The sequence below is a fragment of the Salvelinus fontinalis genome, chromosome 11 (genome assembly GCF_029448725.1).
Source record: "Salvelinus fontinalis isolate EN_2023a chromosome 11, ASM2944872v1, whole genome shotgun sequence".
In the NCBI taxonomy this organism is placed as follows: Eukaryota; Metazoa; Chordata; class Actinopteri; order Salmoniformes; family Salmonidae; genus Salvelinus; species Salvelinus fontinalis.
The window spans coordinates 21,723,375-21,750,421 of record NC_074675.1 but is presented as its reverse complement, the minus strand read 5'-3'; the positions used below and the strand labels follow the sequence as shown (position 1 = coordinate 21,750,421).

The 27,047-nt window shown below is 42.8% G+C and overlaps 1 protein-coding gene across 2 annotated transcripts in view; it reads left to right on the top strand.

Annotated features, from left to right (window-relative positions):
* The window catches only part of LOC129865274 (TBC1 domain family member 22B-like), a 183,722-nt gene that overhangs the window by 75,987 nt on the left and 80,688 nt on the right, over positions 1–27,047 (top strand). For both annotated transcript variants that reach the window (XM_055937915.1, XM_055937916.1), the window contains one exon: positions 12,471–12,577. In XM_055937915.1, the coding sequence (XP_055793890.1) occupies positions 12,471–12,577 (107 nt within the window). The remainder of the gene's footprint in view (positions 1–12,470; positions 12,578–27,047) is intronic.

Genomic DNA, 27,047 nt, shown 5'->3' with positions numbered 1-27,047 from the left:
AAATGGTGCCCTATTCCCTATATAGTGTGCTACTTTTGACTGGGTCTCATAGGGCTCTGGTCAAAAGTAGTGCACTATGTAGGGAGTAGGGTTCCATTTGGGGCGTAGAGCATAATATCTCCCATTCTTACATTTTTATATATATATTTTTTTACCTTGTTTTTCTCCTCAATTTTGTGGTATCCAATGGTCTCATCGCTGCAACTCCTGTACGGACTCGGTAGAGGCGAAGGTCGAGAGCTTTGCGTTCCCCGAAACACAACCCAACCAAGCCGCACTGCTTCTTGACACAATGCCCACTCAACCCGGAACCAGCCGCACCAATCTGTCGGCGGCAACACCGTGCACTTGGTGACCGTGTCAGCGTGCACTGCGCCCTACCGGCCACAGGAGGTGCTAGTGCGTTATGGGACAAGGACATCCCTGCCGGCCAAACCCTCCCCTACCCCGGACGACGCTGGGCCAATTGTGCGCCACCCCATGGCTCCCAGTCGCGGCCGGCTGCAACAGAGCTTGGACTCGAACCCAGAATCTCTAGTGGCACAGCTAGCACAGCGATGCAGCGCCTTAGACCACTGCGCAACTCGGGAGGCCTCTATTAACTATACTTCTAATGATTTCTGTGAGACTGCAAATTCATTTCTTAATGGATTGATCTTCTTCCGTATTTCACACTCTAGAAATGTTCCCTTTTCTTTTCCTCTTCTCATCCTCCTCTTTTCTCCGTTAGTCGCAGCTCGTTTAGAGTGAAGACTCTCTGCTTATCTCTGCCTCAATAACAGGTGAAGTCAGTGGGGATAGTGTGAGTGTTATGTTGTGGTATGTTTCAAGTTTTATTGTCACGTGCACAAGTACAGTGAAATGTCTTTCTTGTAAGCCCTTTCCCAACAATGCGGTAATCAAGTAAGCGGTAAGATGTTCACATTGTGTGTATTAGGCTATAGTAGTGTTGACTAAAGAGCCTTCCCAGACATACAGTTAGAGCCTAGTTCTCCCCACGTTAAAGGTCTTCACGGGGCTCGTTCGGAAATGGACCTGGGGCTTTCCCACCCGTACACGTTTTTCATAAATACATTTTTAAAACCTAGAGAACCGTTCCGAATGGACCTGTGGACAACTAGAACCGTTCCATATAAACCTGGTCGGATCCAGACCCAATCCGAGTGAGGGAAGCAGAAGAAAAGTTGTTTTTTAAGCTACTTTTTTAACCGGAGCTGATACAGAGCGAAAGGAGAGAGAGAGAGGTGCCGCTCTAGCAGATGGGGAAAGGGCCATACTGGGAGCAAGTGACACGGGGAGCAGGGAGTGAGAGACAAGAGACACCAACCAAGCACACTCGTGCTTTAGTACACTAATAGCTGTCATATAGCTAGATTATTTATCATCAGATATGATTACGTAGTACCTGCATTAAACTGGGAGAAGCTAGTTAAGATAGTCTGCGAGGCTAATTAAGGCAGCATCCTACAGTTACAAATGACAACCTCTCCATTCAGAATATTAAGTAGCAGCCTACCTGCTGGCTTTTGGTCGTTGTAGCCTATCCTTCTCCTTTAACTTATTCCGTCATTTTAATTCCATCTTCCATTGATTAGATATCTCAAAAATGATGCAACACACACGGCTTTATGACTGTAGCCTATTTCCGCTTCGAAGACTTATGATTGGCCAACAACAATAACAAGCTACACGCGCTAAGCTCCTCTCTCGTGAAAAGCAATAGCAGCAGCATAAGTTATAGAATTTCTCTCTCTCTCTACTGCAGCAGTCGAGCTTGGATCTCTATGGGCCCTTCTGGACAAGTCTGTTACCCAAGTCCCGTGACAATCATATCAGCTCCAACCCAGACCTGTGAAATGATTTAGAATTCTGGATCTGGATCCCGGATCGGGTACAGGTCGATCCGTGAAGACCTGTACCCCACATCTGTCCAATTGATATGTCTCTCATCTATAGCTCCATGTATTTCTATGTGGCAGTGAGAGCCCTAGATACACTACTGGACCACTAGCCAAGCAACCAGCAGGCCACAGAGAGAACAGCAACAACATCTCTGTGCATCTTTAATGGCACCCTATTCCCTACTGTATATAGTGCACTACTTTTGACCAGTGCCATTTCAGATACAGCCATAAAAACAGATCTGAAATGCAGCTCTGCTCTCCTCTGCTCTGCTGCTGTACCATCGCCATGGTTACGTGATTGCGGAGAAAGCGTTGGACGTTGGTAGGTGAGTCGTACTGCTGGGTTGGTTGGGTGTGGAGCAGAAGCAGCTGTGTGTTTTGGCTGACTGCGTGGGCTGGGCTGGTGCTAGTCTAGGCCAGTGCAAAGCTTATGGCCGCAGGCAGATATTTTGATCCTCTAGCTTGTGTCCTCTGTAGGCTATCATACGTTTACTATAGGAGGAAGACACGCACGCACACAGAGTGCAGATCTCTTTGTTTATTACCGCACAATGTCTATTACCATAAATCACAGATGGATTCACAATGCTCTCTCGCCTCTTTCTCTCACACTGTGTAATCACGCTCCCAGCATCACTTGTTTCTCAGCATCACTTGTTTCTCTCTACCAAGACAACTTTGCCAAATTTGACTCTCATATTAATTATCCACTGTTTCAATTACCTACCTGAGAGGAATCTATGTGATGAGCATTAACCAACACTAGGTTTAAGGGTAATTTGCTTGTGTTAGTCAGGTTGGGTTAATCTCAGTGAGATTACTGATATCTGTGGCTTGTGGCCACTCTTGGCTCTGTGAAGACTATACAAGATGATATTGACACATCTAGACATGCCATACAGGCTTTCATAGACTCCAAAACCATCTCTCACAACCATTCAGTTGTGAATGTAACACTTTTTGGGTGAAAATTTATTGAGAAAAACAAATGTTTTTAGACAGACAATCTGGGTACTCAGACTAGGTTGTAGATATACAGTATCAGTCAAATGTTTGGACACCTACTCATTCAAGGGCTTTTCTTAATTTTTACATTGTAGAATAATAGCGAAGACATCAAACTATGAAATAACACATATGGAATCATGCAGTAACCCAAAAAGTGTTAAACAAATCCAAATATATTTTATATTTGAGATTCTTCAAAGTAGCCACCCTTTGCCTTGATGACAGCTTTGCACACTCTTGGCATTCTCTCAACCAGCTTCACCTGGAATGCTTTCCCAACAATCTTGAAGGAGTTCTCACATATGCTGTGCACTTGTTGGCTGCTTTTCCTTCACTCTGTGGTCCAACTCATCCCAAACAATCTCAATTGAGTTGAGATTGGATGATTGTGGAGGCCAGGTCATCTGATGCAGCACTCCATCACTCTTGGTTAAATAGCCCTTACACAGCCTGGAGGTGTGTTGTGTCATTGTCCTCTTGAAAAACAAATGATAGTTCCACTAAGCACAAACCAGATGGGATGGCGTATCGCTGCAGAATGCTGTGGTGGCAATGCTGGTTAAATGTGCCTTGAATTCTAAATAAATCACTGACAGTGTCACCGTCAAAGCACCATCACACCACCACCTCCATGCTTCACGGTGGAAACCACACATGCGGAGATCATCCGTTCATCTACTCTGCGTCTCACAAAGACACAGCAGTTGGAACAAAAAATCTCAAAGTTGGACTCATCAGATCAAAGAACAGATTTTCACAGGTCTAATGTCCATTGCTCATGTTTCTTTGCCCAAGCAACTCTCTTCTTCTTATTGGTGTCCTTTACTAGTGGTTTCTTCGCAGCAATTTAACCATGAAGGCCCGATTCACGCAGTCTCTTCTGAATAGTTGATGTTGAGATGTGTCTGTTACTTGAAGTCTGTGAGGCATTTATTTGGGCTGCAATCTGAGGTGCAGTTAACTCTAATGAATTTATCCTCTGCAGCAGAGCTAACTCTGGGTCTTTCTTTCCTGTGGCGGTCCTCATGAGAGCCAGTTTCATCAAAGCGCTTGGTGGTTTTTGCGACTGCATTTGAAGAAACTTTCAAAGTTCTTAAAATTTTCCGAATTGACTGACCTTCATGTCTTAAAGTAATCTTTGCTTATTTGAGCTGTTCTTGCCATAATATGGATTTATAGGGCTAATCTTCTGTATATCACTCCTGCCCTGTCACAACACAACTAATTGGCTGAAACGCATTAAGAAGGAAAGAAATTCCACAAATTAGCAAGGCTCACCTGTAAATTGAAATGCATTCCAGGTGACTACCTCATGAAGCTGTTTGAGAGAATGCCAAGGGTGTGCAAAGCTGTCATCGAGGCAAAGGGTTTGATTTGTTTGACATTTTTTCGTTTACTACATTGTAGATGTGTTATTTCACATATACAATATAGAAAATAGTAAAAATAAAGAAACACCCTTGAATGAGTGGGTGTGTCCAAATGTTTGACTGGTACTCTACATGCCATCCAAGTTGTCACAGACTCCAAAATAATTACTACACAATTTCTTTCAGTTAAGGTAAGCCGGATAAAGCCTCCTGCAGGCTGCCATTAGCAACTAAATTATCCTTATGTGATGTTCTGTGTGCAATTTTAAAAGAATTGGTTCTTTTACATCGCTATGCATATGGTCTATTAGAAGCAATTATTGGTTCCATGATTGTTTTCCCCAACAACAAAAAATGTCACACGAAGATTGCAGATTAGAAGCTGTGGTATCTCACCGGCCAATAAAAAGCCGCTTGGCTCGGGCTTGGCAGATGTAGAGGAGGGGAGGATCTGTGTTAGGCTGATAGTGAAACAGACTCATGGAAACACACATGCACACGTCCACACGCACACACACTAAAACCCACTCTTCCACACTCTATTTGCATGGGGAAAATCACCATGTACATTGCCTTGCAACGGTATTCACCCCCCTTGGTGTTTTTCCCTGTATTGTGGCATTACAACTTGTAATTTAAATAGATTTTTATTGTGATTTCATGTAATGGACATACACAAAATAGTTCAAATTGGTGAAATTAAAAAACTTTTCCAAAAATTGAAATACTAATTAAAACGGAAAAGTGGTGCGTGCATATGTATTCACCCCCTTTGCTATCAAGCCCCTAAATAAGATCTGGTGCAACCAATTACCTTCAAAAGTCACATAATTAGTTAAATAAAATCCACCTGTGTGCAATCTAAATGTCACATGATCTCAGTATATATACACATGTTCTGAAAGGCCCCAGAGTCTGCAACACCACTAAGCAGGGGGCACAACCAAACTTGGTCAAGAACTACAGGAAAAGTATGATCTCTGTAATTGCAAACAAAGGTTTCTGTACCAAATATTAAGTTCTACTTTTCTGATGTACTAAATACTTATGTCATGCACTAAAATGCTAATTAATTACTTAAAAATCATACAATGTGATTTTCTGGATTTTTGTTTTAGATTCCGTCTCTCACAGTTGAAGTGTACCTATGATACAAATTACAGACCTCTACATGCTTTGTAAGTAGGAAAACCTGCAAAATCAGCAGTGTATCAAATACTTGTTCTCCCCACTGTATATATAAAAATAAAATGCAAACGCTTGATTGCATTGCAAATCATGCATGACTCATATGCTGTGTGATGGCATGAACAAATTAATGATTGATTTATACAATAGCCTATATACGTATTGAAATATAGGCTTAAGACTAAACAGTATGTGATCTTAAGCCAACAGCTCAATGGTGGTTATACAAGGCCGCTATACTCAGCCTGCTAATGATAACGGTATTATCATATTTTCAATGACGGCCTAGAAACAGTGGGTTAACTGCCTTGTTAATGATGATCATAATAATAACTATAAGAAGGAGATCAAGAAAAAGGTTTGTTATTATTATAACCATTTTTTTCCTGACAATTTGGAACAGTGTAAACAACACTAAAGAAATTAGAAGTAATACCAGGAGAGGCTGTTCTAACGGGAAAAAAAAGTGTAAAGCATAGCAAAGATTAAAAACAGCCGTATTTGTGAAATTGCTTATCCGACATGTTGTGTTCTCGATCGACCAACAGCCTATCGCTCAAACAATCGCCTGGTTGCTTGGTGCTATTAAACAAACACTCGGATCCTGCTTGTGTTGCCTGTTTATCTTATTTCTGTAGATATATATATATATATATGGATGATTTATAAAGCCAGGCACATTTAACAGCAACAGCTATCCAAACACGGGAGAAAGCGCGTTTGTATAGTATCATTTTTATTTGTGTTGCACCATTGTTCTTACATAATATAACCATATACAGTTTCAGTAGCACATGTCTTAGACTGATGGACCGTGCCATCCAACAGCCTCCACAGTGGATCAGTACACTCAAATCAGACCGGTGTCTTGTAGGCTACACCATGACCATTTTCTTTTTTTCTACTGCTCGCAATCTCGATTGACCAACAGCCTATCGACCGAACAATCGACCAGTTGACTTAATTGGGGTTCAGCCCTAGTGCGTGTGTGTGTATGTTTGCTTGTTCCTGTGTACTAGTGTGTGTCCATCCATACACCTGTATCCCGCTATTAATGGTCAAACACCTTTATCTCACCCTCCCGTGGACTGGGCTTCACCTCGTATGGCTGTATCCCTGCTCTCTGGTCCTCTTTGCTCTATTGTCCCTCTTTCTCTCTGGTTCCTGTGTCGAGTCTGTCACGTTCCTGACCTGTTTTCTGGTGTTTTTTATGTGTGTGATGGTCAGGGCGTGAGTTTTGGGTGGGCAGTCTATGTTTTCCGTTTCTATGTTGGTTTTGGGTTGCCTGGTATGGCTCTTGATTAGAGGCAGGTGTTTTGCGTTTTCCTCTAATTGAGAGTCATATTAAGGTAGGGTGTTCTCACTGTTTGTTTGTGAGTGATTGTCTCCTGTGTCAGTGTCTGTATGTTACGCCACACGGGACTGTTCCGGTTTTTGTTAATTCGTTCGTTTTATGTAGTCTGTTTTCCTGGTTCATTGCGTTCTTCACGTTGTATGTAAGTTCGTGTCCAGGTCTGTCTACATTCGTTTATTTGTTTTGTAATTATTCAAGTGTTTGTCGTGTTTTTCCGTTTTGTCTATTAAATCATTATGTATTCACAACCCGCTGCATTTTGGTCAAATCCCTGCTACTCCTCTTCGGATGAGGAGAAGGAGGAAGCCCGTTACAGAGTCAGTGTGATGTTCAGTGCCTGTGTCATCTCTCTCTCTCTCTGTGTGTGTGTGTGTGTGTTTTGTGATGTTCACTGGCTACGTCACCTTGCCTCTGTAGTGGCTGAATGATCACAGGCTACAGCCCCTCTCTTTCTCCTGACGATACGCTTCGACAGATGGCATGGTCCTATCGCTAGAGAGGGAGGGAGAGTGTGTGTTGGTGTGGAGCTTGGAACAGTAGACCTTGGGACTTTTCACTCTGCCTATTTAACCCACATAATCTGACTGCTCACCTATAACTGTTCTTCTGTTCATAATGCCCGTAACACACTCTCACTGACACGTTCTTCCTCTCAGCAAAAGGCTCTTATTATTACATATGAACTACACCCTGGGTTTTTTGTGTCATGTCGACTCATAGAAATAGAACTCATTCTAGCTTTGTGGTGTCTACTACTGATGACGTCAGAAACTGAGTGGTGGCCCAGTGACTTGTCTTAGTAAAGAGTGTGTAGGGGAGAGAGGTAGAGTGAGTGTGTGGCTGGATAAAGCAGAGAACACTCTGGCTGTGAGAGAGAACACTGTGTAGGTGACTCAGATCTCCCAATATAACAAAGGAAATCATTTGCTGTGCTTCCCTCGCAATGGAAATTCACTTCTATAGCAGTGTCCTATCAGAGCAGGCTTCAGTTCCTCCAGTGACCACAGGGGGAGCTGTTGATTTGTGGATCAAGTAGTACAGACGAATAGAAACACAGCGCCTTCTTTCTTGTACCCTTGTTCATGCATACTCTGAGTTAGCCCCAATTCCACATCAACCCCCTTACCCTCAAGACACTCGTACATACAAGTGTCTCCCCTACTCTCACCTCACTTGAACAGAACAATGTTAAACTGGCAGTTAAGACGGCCTGGGGAGGGTCTGATTTGTATTAAGGCAGTGGTCACCACGTCGAGATCTACCGCTCAGATAAAAAAAAAAAAAACTGGACTTAATAAAAATAGCTCTGTAGGAATGAGGTTTGTGCAGTAGGTCTTAATACATTATCACAGCATATTGGCTATGATTGGCCTGCCAATATTGTTCTTCTCAGACCATATTATATTTAAAAACTCGTGCTTTCATAACGAAATAGATCAGTTGTTGTATCACTTGCTAGGCACAGCTGAGCATAAATTTAAATAATTCGCTTTTTTATTTTGCTGGACTTGATACCTGTATCTGTATCTGATGGTCAGTCTCAGCGGAGGAAAGGAGAGAGCAGTAGAGTGTCAGAGTGAGAGCAACAGTGGTGAGACTGACCAGAGAGAGGGTGCACAGTCTTCCACCTGATGGCGAAACTCGAGTTGCACCACTTTATTTCTGCCTCATGCACAAATTCGTGGTGTTCGCATGACCAGAAAAACTTAAATAATCTTCGATATTTTAAATAAACGCGACAAGCTGCTAATAATAAAAACGCAACATATTGATACACTTGGCTACTTCATTCTTTGCAGCTGCAGTGCTGCTTGTAGCACGAGTGGAAGTAGGGAGAAGCGTGTTTTGTAAAAGTGTTGTAAAAAAACAGTGTTGACAGTGCTGAATAACAACTTAAACATGAACTCACTCATAGAAACAGCAGCTCTTTGCTGTATTCTTTGATAGTTTTGTGGACGCTGTAGGCACGTTGATATGAGCCATCCGATTGGCCAGCACAGTAGGCACACTTGATTTAGCTCTCCTGGTCTGCCGGGTAGGCAGTGTTTGTCCCTTCAGACAAATTAAATGGTTCAAAATGGGAAGACTTTGCCTACCCGGGGTGCCGGGCTTCTGAATCAAGTGGACCTACCGCCAACAGCGCAAGACGAATACAAATAAATAGAGAGGAGCGCAAGGCTATATCGTTGGCTTTTCTACAGAAATGTTTGGTGATCGACCAGTCGATATCAATCGACCGGTTGATGACCACTGTATTAAGGGTTCCTGAAAAGGATCTCCTGTCTTTGAACAATCTATCCATCCAGCCATTCCTTTTCCCTGTCCATTAGACTCTGTCTTCAGCAGTTTGTCTCTTCTCTCTTCTCCCTATTTACCCGAGGGCGGCTGCTGCTGCTCACCTCCCCTGGTGTTACCTGTCAGAGTAGCCACTGAGGACACACACACCTGATAGGCAGCAGGCCTGTGATGTGTATAAAGAGAGAGTGGTTTGTCAGGTGTGTGTGAGTAGTAGAGTGTGATTAATCAGTATCATCTCTCTCTAGTGTTCCACTCTGTTGCAGTTGTCAAGCATGTGTCAAACCCTACACACAGCCCTCCCTACCACACCATATCTGTCATACACTCCTCATGTTCCCCACGCCTCACCTAATCAATTGGATTATGTGTTCATGATCCCAAATGGCACCCATCAGCGTGACAACAGATTGTATTACTCCTGGTCTAAATTAACCCAGGTCGACACATGATGGACATATAGAGGTAATTAGAAGGACGTATGGTTAACAAGGCAACAAATGATTGTCTTTTTTCATTCGCTGTATGTAATGGGTCGAGCTTATAGGTCCTTATGGGAAACATGTTGCTCACGAGAAGATGCAAATACAGTTGAAGTCGGAAGTTTACATACACTTAGGTTGGAGTCATTAAAACTCGTTTTTCAACCACTCCACAAGTTTCTTGTTAACAATCTATAGTTTTGGCAAGTCGGTTAGGACATCTACTTTGTGCATGACAAGTAATTTTTCCAACAATTGTTTACAGACAGATTATTTCACTTATAATTCACTGTATCACAATTCCAGTAGGTCAGAAGTTTGCAAACGCTAAGTTGACTGTGCCTTTAAACAGCTTGGAAAATTCCAGAAAAGGATGTCATGGCTTTAGAAGCTTCTGAAAGGCTAATTGACATAATTTGAGTCAATTGGAGGTGTACCTGTGGATGTATTTCAAGGCCTACCTTCAAACTCAGTGCCTCTTTGCTTGACATCATGGGAAAATCAAAAGAAATCAGCCAAGACCACCGACAAAAATAGAACTGTTTAGCCATAATGACCATCGTTATGTTTGGAGGAGAAAAGGGGAGGCTTGCAAGCCGAAGAACACCACCCCAACCATGAAACACGGGGTGGCAGCATCATGGTGTGGGGGTGCATTGCTGCAGGAGGGACTGGTGCACTTCACAAAATAAATGGAACCATGAGGATGGAAAATTATGTGGATATATTAAAGCAACATCTCAAGACATTAGTCAGGAAGTTGAAGCTTGGTCGCAAATGGGTCTTCCAAATGGACAGTGGGCGAGCAAGAAGGCCTACAAACCTGACTCATTTACACCAGCTCTGTCAGGAGGAATGGGCCAAAATTCACCCAACTTATTGTGGGAAGCTTGTGGAAGGCTACCCAAAACATTTGACCCAAGTCATACAATTTAAAGGCAATGCTCCCAAATACTAATTGGGTGTAAGTAAACTTCTGACCCACTGGGAATGTGGAGCTGAAATAAATAAGTTTCTCAACTATTATTCTGACATTTCACATTCTTAAAATAAAGTGGTGATCCTAACTGACCTAAGACAGGGAATTTCTGCTAGGATTAAATGTCAGGAATTGTGAAAAATTGATTTTAAATGTATTTGGCTAAGGTGTATGTACATTTCTGACTTCAACTGCATATGTACAAAATGTCCATGACTGTAACACAAATGGGACAGGGGATATGCTTGTTCAAAGTTTGGAATTTGGTGTCTGCGATATCCTATGTGACTAAAGAACATAAGTATTAGGGTTTAATTTTTTCCAGGTATTTTACGTATGTTACATCCCGAGAATTATTCACCTTTCTTCTGGGTAACCCGGTATTTCCTGCCAAAACCGGAAGTGTCATTGAAAGCATTATAAATCATATAAATATGTCTGGATTTTATTAGAGCTTTGATCAGCATGAAAATGTTAACTTGATGCTACCCGAGCCTGATGAGACATATATTAAATACATTGTTTGAGCCCTACATTAATGACATTTAATGAGCCCATTTCAAAAAAGCCCAAATGATCTTGCTGTTATCATATTACGCACGACAGAAAAACAGAAAATCCCATAGATGTAGCCAGCAATATGCTCTCTTGAGTACATAAATGAAACCACCAGGAATTGCGCACATCGTTCAAATAATGTTAAAGCAGAAGAGACCGTGCGACTCTGGTTCAAATACCTAGGTGTCTGGTTAGACTGTAAACTCTCCTTCCAGACTCACATTAAGCATCTCCAATCCAAAATTAAATCTAGAATTGGCTTCCTATTTCGCAACAAAGCATCCTTCACTCATGCTGCCAAACATACCACCGTAAAACTGGCCATCCTACCGATCCTCGACTTCGGTGATGTCATCTATAAAATAGCCTCCAACACTCTACTCAACAAAATGGATGCAGTCTATCACAGTGCCATCCGTTTTGTCACCAAAGCCCCATACAATACCCACCATTGCGACCTGTACGCTCTCATTGGTTGGCCCTCGCTTCATACTCGTCGCCAAACCAAGTCTCTGCTAGGTAAAGCCCCACCTTATCTCAGCTCACTGGCCACCATAGCAGCACCCACTCGTAGCACGCGCTCCAGCAGGTATATCTCACTGGTCACCCCCAAAGCCAATTCTTCCTTTGGCCGCCTTTCCTTCCAGTTCTCTGCTGCCAATGACTGGAACGAACTGCAAAAATCACTGAAGCTGGAGACTCATATCTCTCTCACTAGCTCACAGATCACTGCACCTGTACATAGCCCATCCAACTACCTCATCCCCATTTGATTTATTTATTTATCTTGTTCCTTTGCACCCCAGTATCTCTGCTTGCACATTCATCTTCTGCACATCAATCACTCCAGTGTTTAATTGGTATATTCTAATTACTTCGTCACCATGGCCTTTTTATTGACTTTTTCTACTGTATTATTGACTGTATGTTTGTTTATTCCATGTGTAACTCTGTGTTGTTGTTTGTGTTGAACTGCTTTGCTTTATTCTTGGCCAGGCCGCAGTTGTAAATGAGAACTTGTTCTCAACTAGCCTACATGGTTAAATAAAAAAATAATGTAAATAATGTGTGTGTGAATGGGGGTGGAGAGGAAATTGACGCGTTATCAGGTGTTGTTAGAGAGACCCTCCATGAAGCGCTGAGAACAACCATCTGTACCACTAAACTTCATCAATGAGAGAGACTCCTCAGGCTCTCTTCAAGAACATCTTTCTCTTATTTTTTCCCTGTTTAATAGAAGGCCCCTGCTGTGATGCTGGTAGACCCAATTCACTCTCTCTCTCTCTCTCTCTCTCTCTCTCTCTCTCTCTGTGTCTGTCTGTCTGTGTACAGAGGAGGAGGTGGAGAACTTTGACGTGTCCAGCTTGCAGGACGAGACTTTGCGGAACATCGAGGCTGACAGTTTCTGGTGCATGAGCAAGCTGTTGGACGGGATTCAGGTACATGGATTCTCCTTTCTTTTCCGCTGTTTACATTCACTGTGTGCCTGTGTGTATGCGTGTACCACTACCCCAGGAGAGAACGGTTAGGTATGTGTATATTTATGTGGAGTAGTAGTTCCAGGGGTGCAGGTATGATGCATTGTGTGTGTTGATTTGGTCACACACATGAATGCATACAGGTTTAGTCACAATAGAGTCCCCTGTGTGTAGGTTCGTTGCTCCCTCCCACTTTCCCCCTCTGTTCCATCTCTTCAGAATTAGTGTGTGAATGGTACATATTCTTTCTCTGCACTGTACCGTAGCCAGATGCAGCCTTTTACCCGTCAGCCTGGTGGCGGGCAGCGTTGAGCATATCACCCAGGGAACTGGTTTGCCTCCTCACTTTCTCGCTCTCTTTGTCGCTTATTGATTTACAGCCATAACATTAGAGCCGTATGTGTGTGTGAGTGCGCCCGTATGTGTGAGCATGCGAGTGTGTGTTTGGCCTTGATGTAAATGGCCCCATACACAGAGGTAGCTAGGCAGTGGAAGAAGGCAGGTAGGTGGCAAGGCTATATTATCCATGCAGCCATTCATCAGTGTGTTCAGAGCGGAGTGCCGCTGCTAGCCACGCGCCCGACACTGTTCCCGGGTGGTGCCCGCTTCCACCGTTTTGTCTCGCTGTGTTTTTCCCTAAACACTCGCTAGGGATGAAATGTTGTATAATTACACCAGGTTGCGGAAGAGGATTTGATTTACTTCAACTAGTACTCTCTCGTTCTCTCTCGTTCTCTCTCGTTCTCTTTCGTTCTCGCTCGTTCTCTCTCGTTCTCTCTCGTTCTCTCTCTCTCTCTCTCTCTCTCTCTCTCTCTCTCTCTCTCATACTCACTCACTCACTCACTCACTCACTCACTCACTCACTCACTCACTCACTCACTCACTCACTCACTCACTCACTCACTCACTCACTCACATATATTGCTTTATTGGCATGACATACAATTTGTAGATATTGCCAAAGCAGTATAGTTGTACAGCATTTCAGTAAATCGATTGCAATGCAATGAGGATAATTAAATGTATTTGCTTAACCTTTATTTTATCAAGGAGTCATACTGAGACCCAGGTCTCTTTTACAGATGAGCCCTGAATTACATACATTACAGAAAATGCAAGCAGGAAGAAAAACACTGTCATAAAAAACAAACGCATTCATCAGTGATACGGTCCTCAAACAGCTTTCTGAATTGCCCTCGAGGCCCCAAAACGTCAAATTTAAGAACATTTTGAAGATTTTAAAACAAATAAGGTGCAAGAACTTAAAGCTGATTTACCGAACTCAGTAGAGACCAGAGGAATTTCCAAAGTTATCCCTGAAACCGGGTGTGGTAACTAGTTTGTCTAAAGTTTAGTAAAGATGTTAGGTACAGTGGGACTTTATCAACCTACGTAACATCAAAGAGGGCCAGCAAACTTTCTGGTAGAGAATGCCTTGATGAGCACTAAAATTGTCACCCGTAATATAGCTCAGTGCGCTATGATAAACTGCAACTAACTGCTTTAATGAAGTGGCAGCTGTGTTCATATACAGTTGGAGTCGGATGTTTACATACACTTAGGTTGTTTTTCAACCACTCCACAATTTCTTGTTAACAAACTATAGTTTTGGCAAGTCGGTTAGGACATCTACTTTGCGCATGACACAAGTAATTTTCCCAACAATTGTTTACAGACAGATTATTTCACTTATAATTCACTGTATCATAATTTTAGTGGGTCAGAAGTTTACATGCACTAAGTTGACTGTGCCTTTAAACAGCTTGGAAAATTCCAGAAAATGATGTCATGGCTTTAGAAGCTTCTGAAAGGCTAATTGACATAATTTGAGTCAATTGGAGGTGTACCTGTGGATGTATTTCAAGGCCTACCTTCAAACTCAGTGCCTCTTTGCTTGACATCATGGGAAAATCAAAAGAAATCAGCCATGACCTCAGAAAAAAATTGTAGACTTCCACAAGTCTGGTTCATCCTTGGGAGCAATTTCCAAACGCCTGAAGGTACCACGTTCATCTGTACAAACAATAGTACGCAAGTATAAACACCATGGGACCACACAGCCGTCATACCGCTCAGGATGGAGACTCGTTCTGTCTCCTAGAGATGGACATACTTTGGTGCGAAAGTGCAAATCAATCACAGAACAACAGCAAAGGACCTTGTGAAGATGCTGGAGGAAACGGGTGCAAAGTATCTATATCCACAGTAAAACGAGTCTTATATCGACATAACCTGAAAGACCGCTCAGCAAGGAAGATGCCACTGCTCCAAAACCGCCATAAAAAAGCCAGACTACGGTTTGCAACTGCACATGGGGACAAAGATCGTACTTTTTGGAGAAATGTCCTCTGTTCTGATGAAACAAAAATAGAACTGTTTGGCCATAATGACCATCGTTATGTTTGGAGGAAAAAGGGGGAGGCTTGCATGGCGAAGACCACCATCCCAACCGTGAAGCACGGGGGTGGCAGCATCATGTTGTGGGGGTGCTTTGCTGCAGGAGGGACTGGTGCACTTCACAAAATAGATGGCATCATGAGGATGGAAAATGATGTAGATGGAAAATGATGTAGATATATTGAAGCAACATCTCAAGACAGTCAGGAAGTTAAAGCTTGGTCGCAAATGGGTCTTCCAAATGGACAATGACCCCAAGCATATTTCCAAAGGTGTGGCGAAATAGTTTAAGAACAACATAGTCAAGGTAATGGAGTGGCCATCACAAAGCCCTGACCTCAATCCCATAGAAAATGCGTGGGCAGAACTGAAAAAGCTTGTGCGAGCAAGGAGGCCTACAAACCTGACCAGCTCTATCAGGAGGAATGGGCCAAAATTCACCCAACTTATTGTGGGATGCTTGTGTAAGGCTACCCGAATCGTTTGACCCAAGTTAACCAATTTAAAGGCAATTCTACAAAAGCTAATTGAGTGTATGTAAACTTCTGACCCACTGGGAATGTGATGAAAAACTACTATTATTCTGACATTTCACATTCTTAAAATAAAGTGGTGATCCTAAATGACTTAAATCAGGGACTTTTTCTCTGATTAAATGTCAGGAATTGTGAAAAACTGAGTTTAAATGTATTTGGCTAAAGTGTATGTAAACTTCCGACTTTAACTGTAGATGTTGCCACTGTAGTCTAGGACTGATATAAACATCGACTGAATAATATGTTTTCTACTATTTAGCGGTTGGCAGGGCCTATTTCTATAGAAGATGTCCATATTTATTTATTAATTTTTTTCAATTTTTGCGGTTATTTTGTTTTAGGGGTATTCTCAGTTTCTTACCTAACTCATCAATATGAGTTTTTTTTATTTTTTATTATGAAATACAGTTCATTTGAGTAGTATTAATAATAGTACATATAATCATGTATACAGGACAACACTACTGCTGTAGTGCTATTGTGTAATCTTCAATAGATACCTTTTAAGATTATAAAAGAAAAATAAATAAATAAACAACAAAATGTACATGCATGATGGTTACACTATTTTACTTTTAAGTTATATACAATGTATATTCTACAAGGAATTAATGGTCATGGTCATCTCTCGTTCTCTCACTCGCTCTGTCTCGCTCGCTCTTCACTCTCTCTCGCGCTTTCTCTCTCCTCTCACCTCGCTTGCTTCTATCATCTCTCTCCTCTCGTCGTCTTTCCTGTCCTCTTTGTATCTGTCATTCAGATGGCGGTCTCTTCTCTCCTTCACTCCAGTCTCACTCTACTCCAGAGAGGGCCATTTGTATGCTGGTGACTCACCTCTCTTCAGAGGCAGCAGTACATTAGGATGCACTCCCAGCCAGCTAACCTTTTGTGCTGTTTTGGCCCTAATTACCGCAGTAACTTGTGTGTACAAAGCTCATTCTCACAGGCACTTATGATTTTCTTCTCAACTTCACAGTATACTCAGTTATAACCCAGGAATATTCGTACTTTGCTTTTACACAGTGTTTAGAGGTGTGTGTTTGTGTCTGTGTAGGGCTGTGTCTATGTGTGGCTGTGTCTGTGTGGAGCTGTGTCTGTGTGTGTGAGAGAGACAGGGACTGCCTCTGATTATTGCAGTAGAAAGGAATGCTTACTTTGAAGATTATCTGACACCATAGCATTCTTAAATCTCCACGGAATGACATAAGATCGTGATGAACATATCATAATAGGTATTAAGCAGTAAACAACATTTTGTATCACAGCAAATTGCTTTTTTGACCTTGATCTTTGGACATTCAAGGACATTACGAAGGATGGCTAACAACACTAAGGATGTGTCCCATATGGCACCCTAGACCCTACATAGTGCACTACTTGTGACCAAGAAGTGCACTATATAGGGAATAGGGTGCCATTTGCGATGCAGACGCAATGAGGCTAACAACACTAGATGGCCTTGCTACTAGTATAGAAAGCAGACCGTTATTATTGAAATCTTGGTTTCCTAAATACTCTAAAGTAAAATTCATAATAACATCCAGCTTTCAGACAGATTTCTACAGCTTTCTGCCCTGAAGGCAGTACACCACAAACACACTGCTTCATATAGCAATGTACAATACTCAATGTGTATCACTTGTCATATTCTCTTTCATTTTGCACCAGCATGCATCAGAATCAAGCATGAGACTAGCTAACTAACCCCATCTTCTGTTTAGCTGTTCCTCTATTGGTCTCCCGCACCACACGATGCAGTTTACATGTCACAATGACCTGTGTGGAAGGTAACATGCATTTCCTTAATCCTTGCTGTTTATGTTGAGCATTAGGTTGAGAGACAGATGGAGAGAGACTTTACAGGCTTTGATTCTGCTCCCTAGAGGCTCTTCGTATGGCACTCAATCAACGACACAACAAGACCACTTCTCTCTCTTTCTCACACACACACACACACACACACACACACACACACACACACACACACACACACACACACACACACACACACACACACACACACACACACACACACACACACACACACACACACACACACACACACACACACTTGGTGAACTCACAGCTGTGGGTACACACACACATCACCAGCTGTTGTGTTTTGATGACTGATATGTGAGCGGTGCAGCCTAAACCCCTGTGATTCGCCGAAGCGGGACACGCCAACCTCGGACCCTGGGAGACCCCATCTCTGATTAGCACGGCTAGGTGATTTGTAAACAGATGTATGGTGTCATAGAGAGGAGAGCAGCTCTCTCATGGAGGGAAGGGGCCACACAGCTTGCTTGTGAAGCTGGTTATCAGAGTTGGAGTCTTTTAGTTGGTGTTTATTTGACCAAAAGACCAATAAAGGTGCTCTAGTCAAGTGCACTCACCTACAAACAATTGTATTCAGTAGCCAGACAAAAGAACTGACATACATCCTTTGAAAACACCCTATAAAACACCCGCACACAAAGAGGGTAATGGCTTTCTAGACCCCCCACTCCTCTGCTATTTAACCTCTGCACTCCCCGTCTCCTCTGTGGCTATGGTAGTAGTGGGTATCAGAGAGAATAGGTTAACGGCTGGGACAGGATGGATAACAAACTAGCTAATTAAGGTGCTAGAGGTGTTCGGGCCTGTAAAGATTGTTTAGAAACCATTAGGGGCAAAATGACGTGCCCCTACCCCTCTCTGCCACACACACATAATTAGATAATGACAAGGTCATTGGAACCACACACAGACACACACACATGCACACACTCTCCAGTGCTCCTGTAGGAACTGCTGCTGTCGACAGAATGTAGTAGCATTTACGCTGGGACAAAGGAGCCAAAGCACGCTTTTATTAAATCTCCTAAATAAATAGGTCCCTTATGGGGCCTTGTCGCTAAAACACATTCAGTGATATTAATGAGCCACTTGTTTATATAGCCTATTTTTACCGTGCTCTATAGCTAACTTAACAGAGAAGGAAATTGGAAGCATTTACCTCAGAGCCCCTAGAGATTAGTGGTATAAAGCACTGTGAAAGCCACTGTGAGAGTAGTATCAGATCTGGAATAGAAAAGGCTTTTCCTTCTGTATTATATTAATAAATTCCTCTCAGCTTGAACTTTAAATGGAGTTTAAATGATTTTCCAGCAACTAGGTTACTTGTCGTTACAAGGGCCTTCTTTTTAATTGAGCTTTTCTGTTGTGTTATAAAACTAGTATTGGCATTTAGTTTTACATGGTTGTTTAAAGTGCCATTTGTTCTGTTGTCTCAGTCTTTCAAAAATCTTCTTGTCTGTCTGGATTAGCTGTTTACAATTTTTTCATTAATCTGCTGCACTACTTAACTAGATGCAGACAGACACACAAACATACAAAGATGTTAATCACTGGCTAGCTAGCCCAGACACTAGGGTTGGGCGGTATCCAGATTTCCATATCTTCATACCGTCCTTCTCTCATCCTGGGATTTACGGTATTAATTTCTTAATACACAAGTAATATCACATTTCCATGGTGGCTGCTAGCTAAATATGCTAACGAGTCCAAACAAAAATGAAGAATTGTAAAGACAGGCAATCCAGCGCATAAATTTGTACATAGGTTGGAGCTACCAAATGATATTTTTGGTGAGTTTGGACATTTACAAGCGAATATGAACAAGAGACACTGCAAATGAACAAAGTTTTGACGCATGCTTGTCTGAAGGAAGAACATTACTGGCTCTGGAGCAGCATGTGTACACGCTTTGTCTTTGTCAAGATAGCAGTGGCAGTTATACAGATGTCGCATCCAAAGGGCTTTGACTTCGCAAACACAGCAGAAGCTAACACAATATGATGCTCCATCACCTTAATAATTCAGTAACTTACTTAGATAACGTGACCCCTAAGTTTAACTTGCTAGTTATTGCAGAATTCAGCATTTTTCACGCAGGAAAGAAAGAAAAAACACAGAAGAAATATCTTGCTGCGTTTTTTAAAAAGCATATCTAAAATTCTTCGTATTGTAATTCCTGCTCAGCATCACACGAATGTTGTGCTTCAGTTGCACTTCTCCACTAGGATGAGAATTCATTCATGAACGGGCATTCTATCAGCAGACAGCGCTCTGACTGATGTGCAGCTACTTTTCTCCAGTACTTTTCTCGGTGTAGCCAGCCCACTTTTCTCCGGTTAAATGCAAGATTAACTTGAAACTAAACATTAGGAAGTGTATCTGGCTACATTCTTGCTATGAAATAGAATGGCCATGCATCATTTTTGCAAAAAAATACCTTGCCTTTTCATCATTAGCTCTTTTACTTGTGTGGCTGCCAGCCAAACAGCGTTGCACTTCTGTTGTCATCTGATGAAAATGAAGCTATTTTCTGCCGAATGTGTTGCGCTAATGTATTTTTATAGCAGCAATCTACCTCACCAAGCAAAGTGAGAAGAATTAGAGCACCACATTGAAGCTGCCCATCAACACCCGTTCGGGTGGTGTTGTCATCATGTTTGACAGTTGCCTGGAGGGGAAGATATCTCTCCAAGAAATGGCCATCACAGCCTGCCGATATGGACAGCCCCATCAAGAGCATCCTAATGGATGATGTATTTTGGGAGAGAGTGGTAAGCAGCCTGAAACTCCTGAAACCTATAGCATTAGCCATAGCACGGATTGAGGGAGACAATGCCATCCTGTCTGATGTTCAGACTCTGCTTGCAGATGTAATCCGTACTGCCATGCCCACGTCACTGTTCTACCAAGCAGAGGATACTGCAGTTCTGAAATGCATCAAAAAGCGTGAAGACTTCTGCCTGAAGCCCATACACACCGCACCGTACATGTTGGACCCCAAGTATGCTGGCAAGAGCATCCTGTCTGGTGCAGAGATCAAGAAGGCCTATGGTGTCAACACTACTGTGTCTCGTCACCTTGGCCTGAAAGAGGGCAAATCCCACCAACATCTGCCGCCTCAGAGCGCAACTGGTCCTTTTTGGGGGAGCACACAAACCAAAGCACGCAACAGGCTGACCAACCATAGTTGGTGGCTATCCGGGCAAATTTGAGGCTTTTTGAGCCTGACCACGAGCCGTCCTCAACAAGGTTGGAAAGTGACAGTGAAGATGAGGCCTCAGAGTCTGATGTTCAAGAGGTGGACATTGAGGAGGTCCAGGGAGAAGACATGGAATCCTGAGAGGAAGACAACCAAAGCTTTAGTTTCTAGACTATCATTTTACAGATGTATGTTGAAAATGTTTTTGGGAGATGCAATGGATCATTGGTGATAATTCAATATTCCCTTTCTTTTGTTGTTCAGTGAAATCATCCCATGTGAAGAGTCAACTCATTTAATTAAAGTTCAATTCATAACTAAATTGTTTTTTAAATTTCTATTGGAAGGATTTCATCAATTGCAATTATGTCAATTGCAAGGTTAAAGGTTTATGTTTCTGTCTCCATATGTTTTGGTAAATACAGTTGAAGTCGGAAGTTTACATACACCTTAGCCAAATACATTTAAACAGTTTTTCATTTAATTCTAGTAACAATTCCCTGTCTTAGGTGAGTAAGGATCACCACTTTATTTTAAGAATGTGAAATGTCAGAATAATAGTAGAGAATTATTTCTTTCAGCTTTTATTTCTTTCATCACATTCCCAGTGGGTCAGAAGTTTACATACACTCAATTCGTATTTGGTAGCATTGCCTTTAAATTGTTTAACTTTAGTCAAATGTTTCGGGTAGCCTTTCACAAGCTTCCCTTAATAAGTTGGGTGAAGTTTGGCCCATTCCTCCTGACAGAGCTGGTGTAACTGAGTCAGGTTTGTAGGCCTCCTTGCTTGCACATGCTTTTTCAGTTCTGCACACACATTTTCTATGGGATTGAGGTCAGGGCTTTGTGATGGCCACTCCATTACCTTGACTATGTTGTTCTTAAGCTATTTTGCCACACCTTTGGAAATATGTTTGGGGTCATTGTCCATTTGGAAGACCCATTTGCGACCAAGCTTTAACTTCCCGACTGATGTCTTGAGATGTTGCTTCAATATATATCATCTTCTCACTTTGCCCCCACAACATGATGCTGCCACTCCTGTGCTTCACGGTTGGGATGGTGTTCTTCGGCTTGCAAGCCTCCCCCTTTTTCCTCCAAACATAACACTGGTCATTATGGCCAAACATTTCTATCTTTGTTTCATCAGACCAGAGGACATTTCTCCAAAAAGTACGACCTTTTTCCCCATGTGCAGTTGCAAACCGTAGTCTGGCTTTTTTATGGCGGTTTTGGAGAAGTGGCTTCTTCCTTGCTGAGCGGCCTTTCAGGTTATGTCGATATAGCACTCGTTTTACTATGGATATATATACTTTGTACCTGTTTCCTTCAGCATCTTGAGAAAGTCCTTTGCTGTTGTTCTGGGATTGATTTGCACTTTTCGCACCAAGGTATGTTCAACTCTAGGAGACAGAATGCGTCTCCATCCTGAGCGGTATACCGGCTGCGTGGTTCCATTGGGGTTTATACTTGCGTACTATTTTTTGTACAGATGAACGCGGTACCTTCAGGTGTTTGGAAATTGCTCCCAAGGATGAACCAGACTTGTGGAGGTCTACAAAACTTGTTCTGAGGTCTTGGCTGATTTCTTTTGACTTTCCCATGATGTCAAGCAAAGAGGCACCGAGTTTGAAGGTAAGCCTTGAAATATATCCACAGGTACACCTCCAATTGACTCAAAGTATGGCAATTAGCCTATCAGAAGCTTCTAAAGCCATGACATCATTTTCTGGAATTTTCCAAGCTGTTTAAGGCACAGTCAACTTAGTGTATCTAAACTTCTGACCCACTGGAATTGTGATACAGTGAATTAATTATAAGTGAAATAATCTGTCTGTAAACAATTGTTGGAAAAATTACTTGTCAGGCACAAAGTAGATGTCCTAACTGACTTGCCAAAACTATAGTTTGCTAACAAGAATTTTTTGGGGGTTATTGAAAAACAAGTTTTAATGACTTCAACCTAAGTGTATGTAAACTTCCGACTTCAGCTGTAGATATTACTGCACTGTTGGATCTAAACTCAGCAAATTTATAAATGTCCTCTCACTCTCAACTGTGTTTATTTTCAGCAAACTTAACATTTGTAAATAGTTGTATAAACATAACAAGATTCAACAACTGAGACATAAACTGATCAAGTTCCACAGAGGTGACTAACAGAAATGGAATAATGTGTCCCAGAACAAAGTGGGGTAAAAAATCAAAAGTAACAGTCAGTATCTGGTGTGGCAACCAGCTGCATTAAGTACTGCAGTGCATCTCCTCCTCATGGGCTACACAAGATTTGCCAGTTCTTGCTCTGAGATGTTACCCCACTCTTCCACCAAGGCACCTGCAAGTTCCCGGATATTTCTGGGGGAATGGCCCTAGCCCTCACCCTTGAGATTCAACAGGTATCAGACGTGCTCAATGGGATTGAGATCCGGGCTCTTTGCTGGCCATGGCAGAACACTGGCATTACTGTCTTGCAGGAAATCACGCACAGAACGAGCAGTATGACTGGTGGCATTGTCATGCTGAAGTGTCATGTCAGGATGAGCCTGCAGGAAGGAGGTACCACATGAGGGAGGAGGATGTCTTTCCTGTAATGCACGGCATTGAGATTGCCTGCAATGACAACAAGTTCAGTCCGATGATGCTGTGTCACACCGCCCCAGACCATGACGGACCCTCCACCTCCAAATCGATCCCGCTCCAGAGTACAGGCCTCGGTGTATCTCTCATTCCTTCGACTATACACGCGAATCCGACCATCACCCCTGGTGAGACAAAACCGCGACTCGTCAGTGAATAGCACTTTTTTCCAGTCCTGTCTGGTCTAGCAAGTGGGTTTGTGACCAAAGGTGACGTTTTTGCCGGTGATGTCTGGTGAGCACCTGCCTTACAACAGACCTACAAGCCCTCAGTCTAGCCTCTCAGCCTATTGCGGACAGTCTGAGCACTGATGGAGGGATTGTGCGTTCCTGGTGTAACTCGGGCAGTTGTTGTTGCCATCCTGTACCTGTACCGATCCTGTGCAGGTGTTCGGCGCCACTGCGAGGACAATCAGCTCTCCGTCCTGTCTCCCTGTAGCGCTGTCTTAGGCGTCTCACAGTACGGACATTGCAATTTATTGCCCTGGCTACATCTGCAGTTTTCGTGTTTCCTTGCAGCATGCCTAAGGCACGTTCACGCAGATGAGCAGGGACCCTGGGCATCTTTCTTTTGTTGTTTTTCAGAGTCAGTAGAAATGCCTCTTTAGTGTATTAAGTTTTAGCTGTGACCTTAATTGCCTCCCGTCTGTAAGCTGTTAGTGTCTTAACGACTGTTCCACAGGTGCATTTCATTCACCGCAGGTGAAGAAGCAGTTTGTGGAGGTCCTGGGCTGGGTTGTTGGTGGCTTATGGTAGAGAAATTAACATTAAATTATCTGTCAACGGCTCTGGTGGACATTCCTGCAGTCAACATGCCAATGTCACACTCCCTCTTGTGGCATTGTGTTGTGTGACAAAACTGCACATTTTAGAGTGGCCTTTTTTATTGTCTCCTGCACAAGGTGCACCTGTGTAATAACCATGCAGTTTAATCTGGTTCTTGATATGCTACAGCTGTCAGGTGGATGGATTATCTTGGCAAAGGATAATGCTCACTAGCCAGGAGAAGCTTTTTGTGCATATGGCACATTTCTGGGATCTTTTACATTATGGGATATATCATGTTTATATTTTTGTTCAGTATGATTTGGCAATCTAAAATATTATTTGCTGACATGGGCTAATTGGCTGACTATCAGTGACTGACATAACAAGAGAGAAACTGTTGACGCACAAATAAATGATTAAATTGCACCTTGTGTATTCTACTATTCGAACTCGCAACCGTAAGTTGAGACCCCGACTGGGGGGGGGGGGAATTGAAAGGGGGGCCCATCCCTGACATAGCTAAAGCGCTGGATTAAGAGCAAGGTTTGTGTAATATCTGTCTCACTAGCAGCTGGAGGGACCACACACAGGCACACACTTGACTATCTGCTGGTTTAGCTGTGAGCTAAAGGGTCCCTTCTGTGGGAGGCTGGTGCAGCCTGCTGGTGTAGCCAGTGTTGAGGCGATGTAGTGAGAAGTGCAGTGGGTTGCTATTCTGTTATTACTGCTCCGGGATGTTTAAAATGAACCGTGACTCATAGCTTCTGCCCGGGTTCAGCTTGCTCCTGTGTGTGTGGTGTGTCTGTGTGTGAGGGTGGCTGTGGTTGGAGCCCAGGGAAGGGTGATGCCAGTCTTTGTTTGGGGGAATATCTCACCCTAGCGCACCCCTGTCAATTAGATTCATTCAACTGTGCCCAGGAGGAGGCGGGGGAGACATGGAGAAGAGCCAGAGCCAGAGCCAGGGAGAACAAGGCTCCAGACAAACAATTTCAGTTGGTGGCACCAGTCCATAATTTGGTTGCACCCATTTTTCTTCGCAGCGTCACGTGATAGAACAACATTTTATCATCTTATAAAGTTATTCAGTGCTTTATTAAAACGTGTAATCGACTACTGAGATGGTATTCAATAATAATGAAAAAAAATCATATCTATTCATGTTTCAAAATATTCAAATTTTCAACCTAATCCAGTGATTGTCATGCATTTTGGGTAGACAATTAGGCTGTTATATTTTACTGTTAAAGTAACTCTAAATATACTGTAATACCCACTAATAGCCATGTATTAGTCTAAAAGTTAATGTAATCTCCAAAAACCGTTGCAGTTGTAGCCTACCACCCAATGAGGCCTATGCAATGGCCAATACGCATTTATCACACTCTGTATCTCAGTCATATCAAATGGTCTTGGTTGTAAAATAGTTGCTATTGAGCTCAAAATTGAGAGTAGATTTTTTTTTAAGTACAGAAAGCTGAGAACCTCCTTAACTGTGACAACAGGATCGCTGTGTTTTCCCCGCTATTGGATTTTAAAATGTTATACAATCAGAACCACTTTTTTTCTCCCAGAACAGGCAGACACTTTCGTTATAGGAATCGTGAGGATATTTTACTTTTCTGTTCGACCAAATCCTGGTTTTAGCCTCCTAAAAATAGGAGGTGACCATGTAAAAATGTGCAGCTCGGCCAATTCTAAATTTAACTTGCACAGTCAAAGGGTCAGAAAATGTGACTAAATGGTCACAGTCTGGAGCCCTGGAGAGAGGGAGGATAATGAAACAATGGGGATGTAAGGAGAAACATTGGGAGGGAGACTCAGGTTGAGGGAGGGGGGAGGGAGGGTGGCAGGAGGGAGGCGGAGGCAGGAGAGACTGAGAGAATGGAATGAGACGGTTAGGGAGTGATGGGGAGGCAGGGGGAGAGGGAGTTTTTCTGGCTGACTGCGGCTCTCTCCCCTACCTTTTATTGACAGCTGGATGCCTCTTTTTCAGCTCCGCTAGCTACTCAATCACACAGCTGATAGAGAGGCCTGTCACTCATATTCTCCTTGTTTCTGACACACACACACAGCCAGCACTCACACTCTCTATTCAGTCCGTTTGCTGACACATCTAACAAATACTCAAACTATAAGCCCCCATTCACATGCACATTTAAGTATATTGCAAACCCCGTTCAAATATGTGAGAGCACTCACAATCAATGAGTCCTAGAATTAGAGAGGTAGGGGGAGAAGAGAAGAGGACAGGTTCTCAGTGTGAGTGAGATCCTTTTCCAGTTAAGCCCATGATTGCTGATTGTTCCCACACAGTGAGTAGCCAGGTTATCCCTGAACACACACACACACACACACACACACACACACACACACACACACACACACACACACACACACACACACACACACACACACACACACACACACACACACACACACACACACACTTTGCCAGTCGGCAGAGGGAGCGATAGATGGAGAGAAGGTTGATGGAGGTGCGTCAATATGGCTTTGTCCTCCTCACCACGCCTCCTGTGTGTGTGTAGGGGTATGTGTGTGTGTGTATACAGCCCGGTGTTCAGCAGGTCTATTGTGACTCAGGGTTATCTGTAGCTGTCATCTCTGTAACAGACGCCTCCAGCGACAGACAGACAGACAGACAGGCACACTTTCTATGTTGTCCTCTGTTGTTCACTTTGTTGATAGGTGCCGACACACACAATAAATAGCCTCAGTCTCCAAAGATTGTGTTTTACATTGTTTAGCTACTAACAGAATAGAAAGGGGAAGAAATGGCTGCCCTGAAAACCTCATTAGCCATGCATCGATCGTGAGAGTCTTGTCATTCCTGGGATGAAAAAGGGAATAGTTGTCATTGTTGGTGAGGGCAGAGACGTGACAGAGACAGACAGTGACCCAATGGCTCAGTTTCTAGTTGAGAATAGCAGAACGGCGAGAAAATAAAAGAAGAAAGAGGAACAAAGTGTGGAATGTGGATATTTCCTGCCATTGCCTCAGAGGATCAAAGCTACAGTCAAATAGTTTATCACAGACAG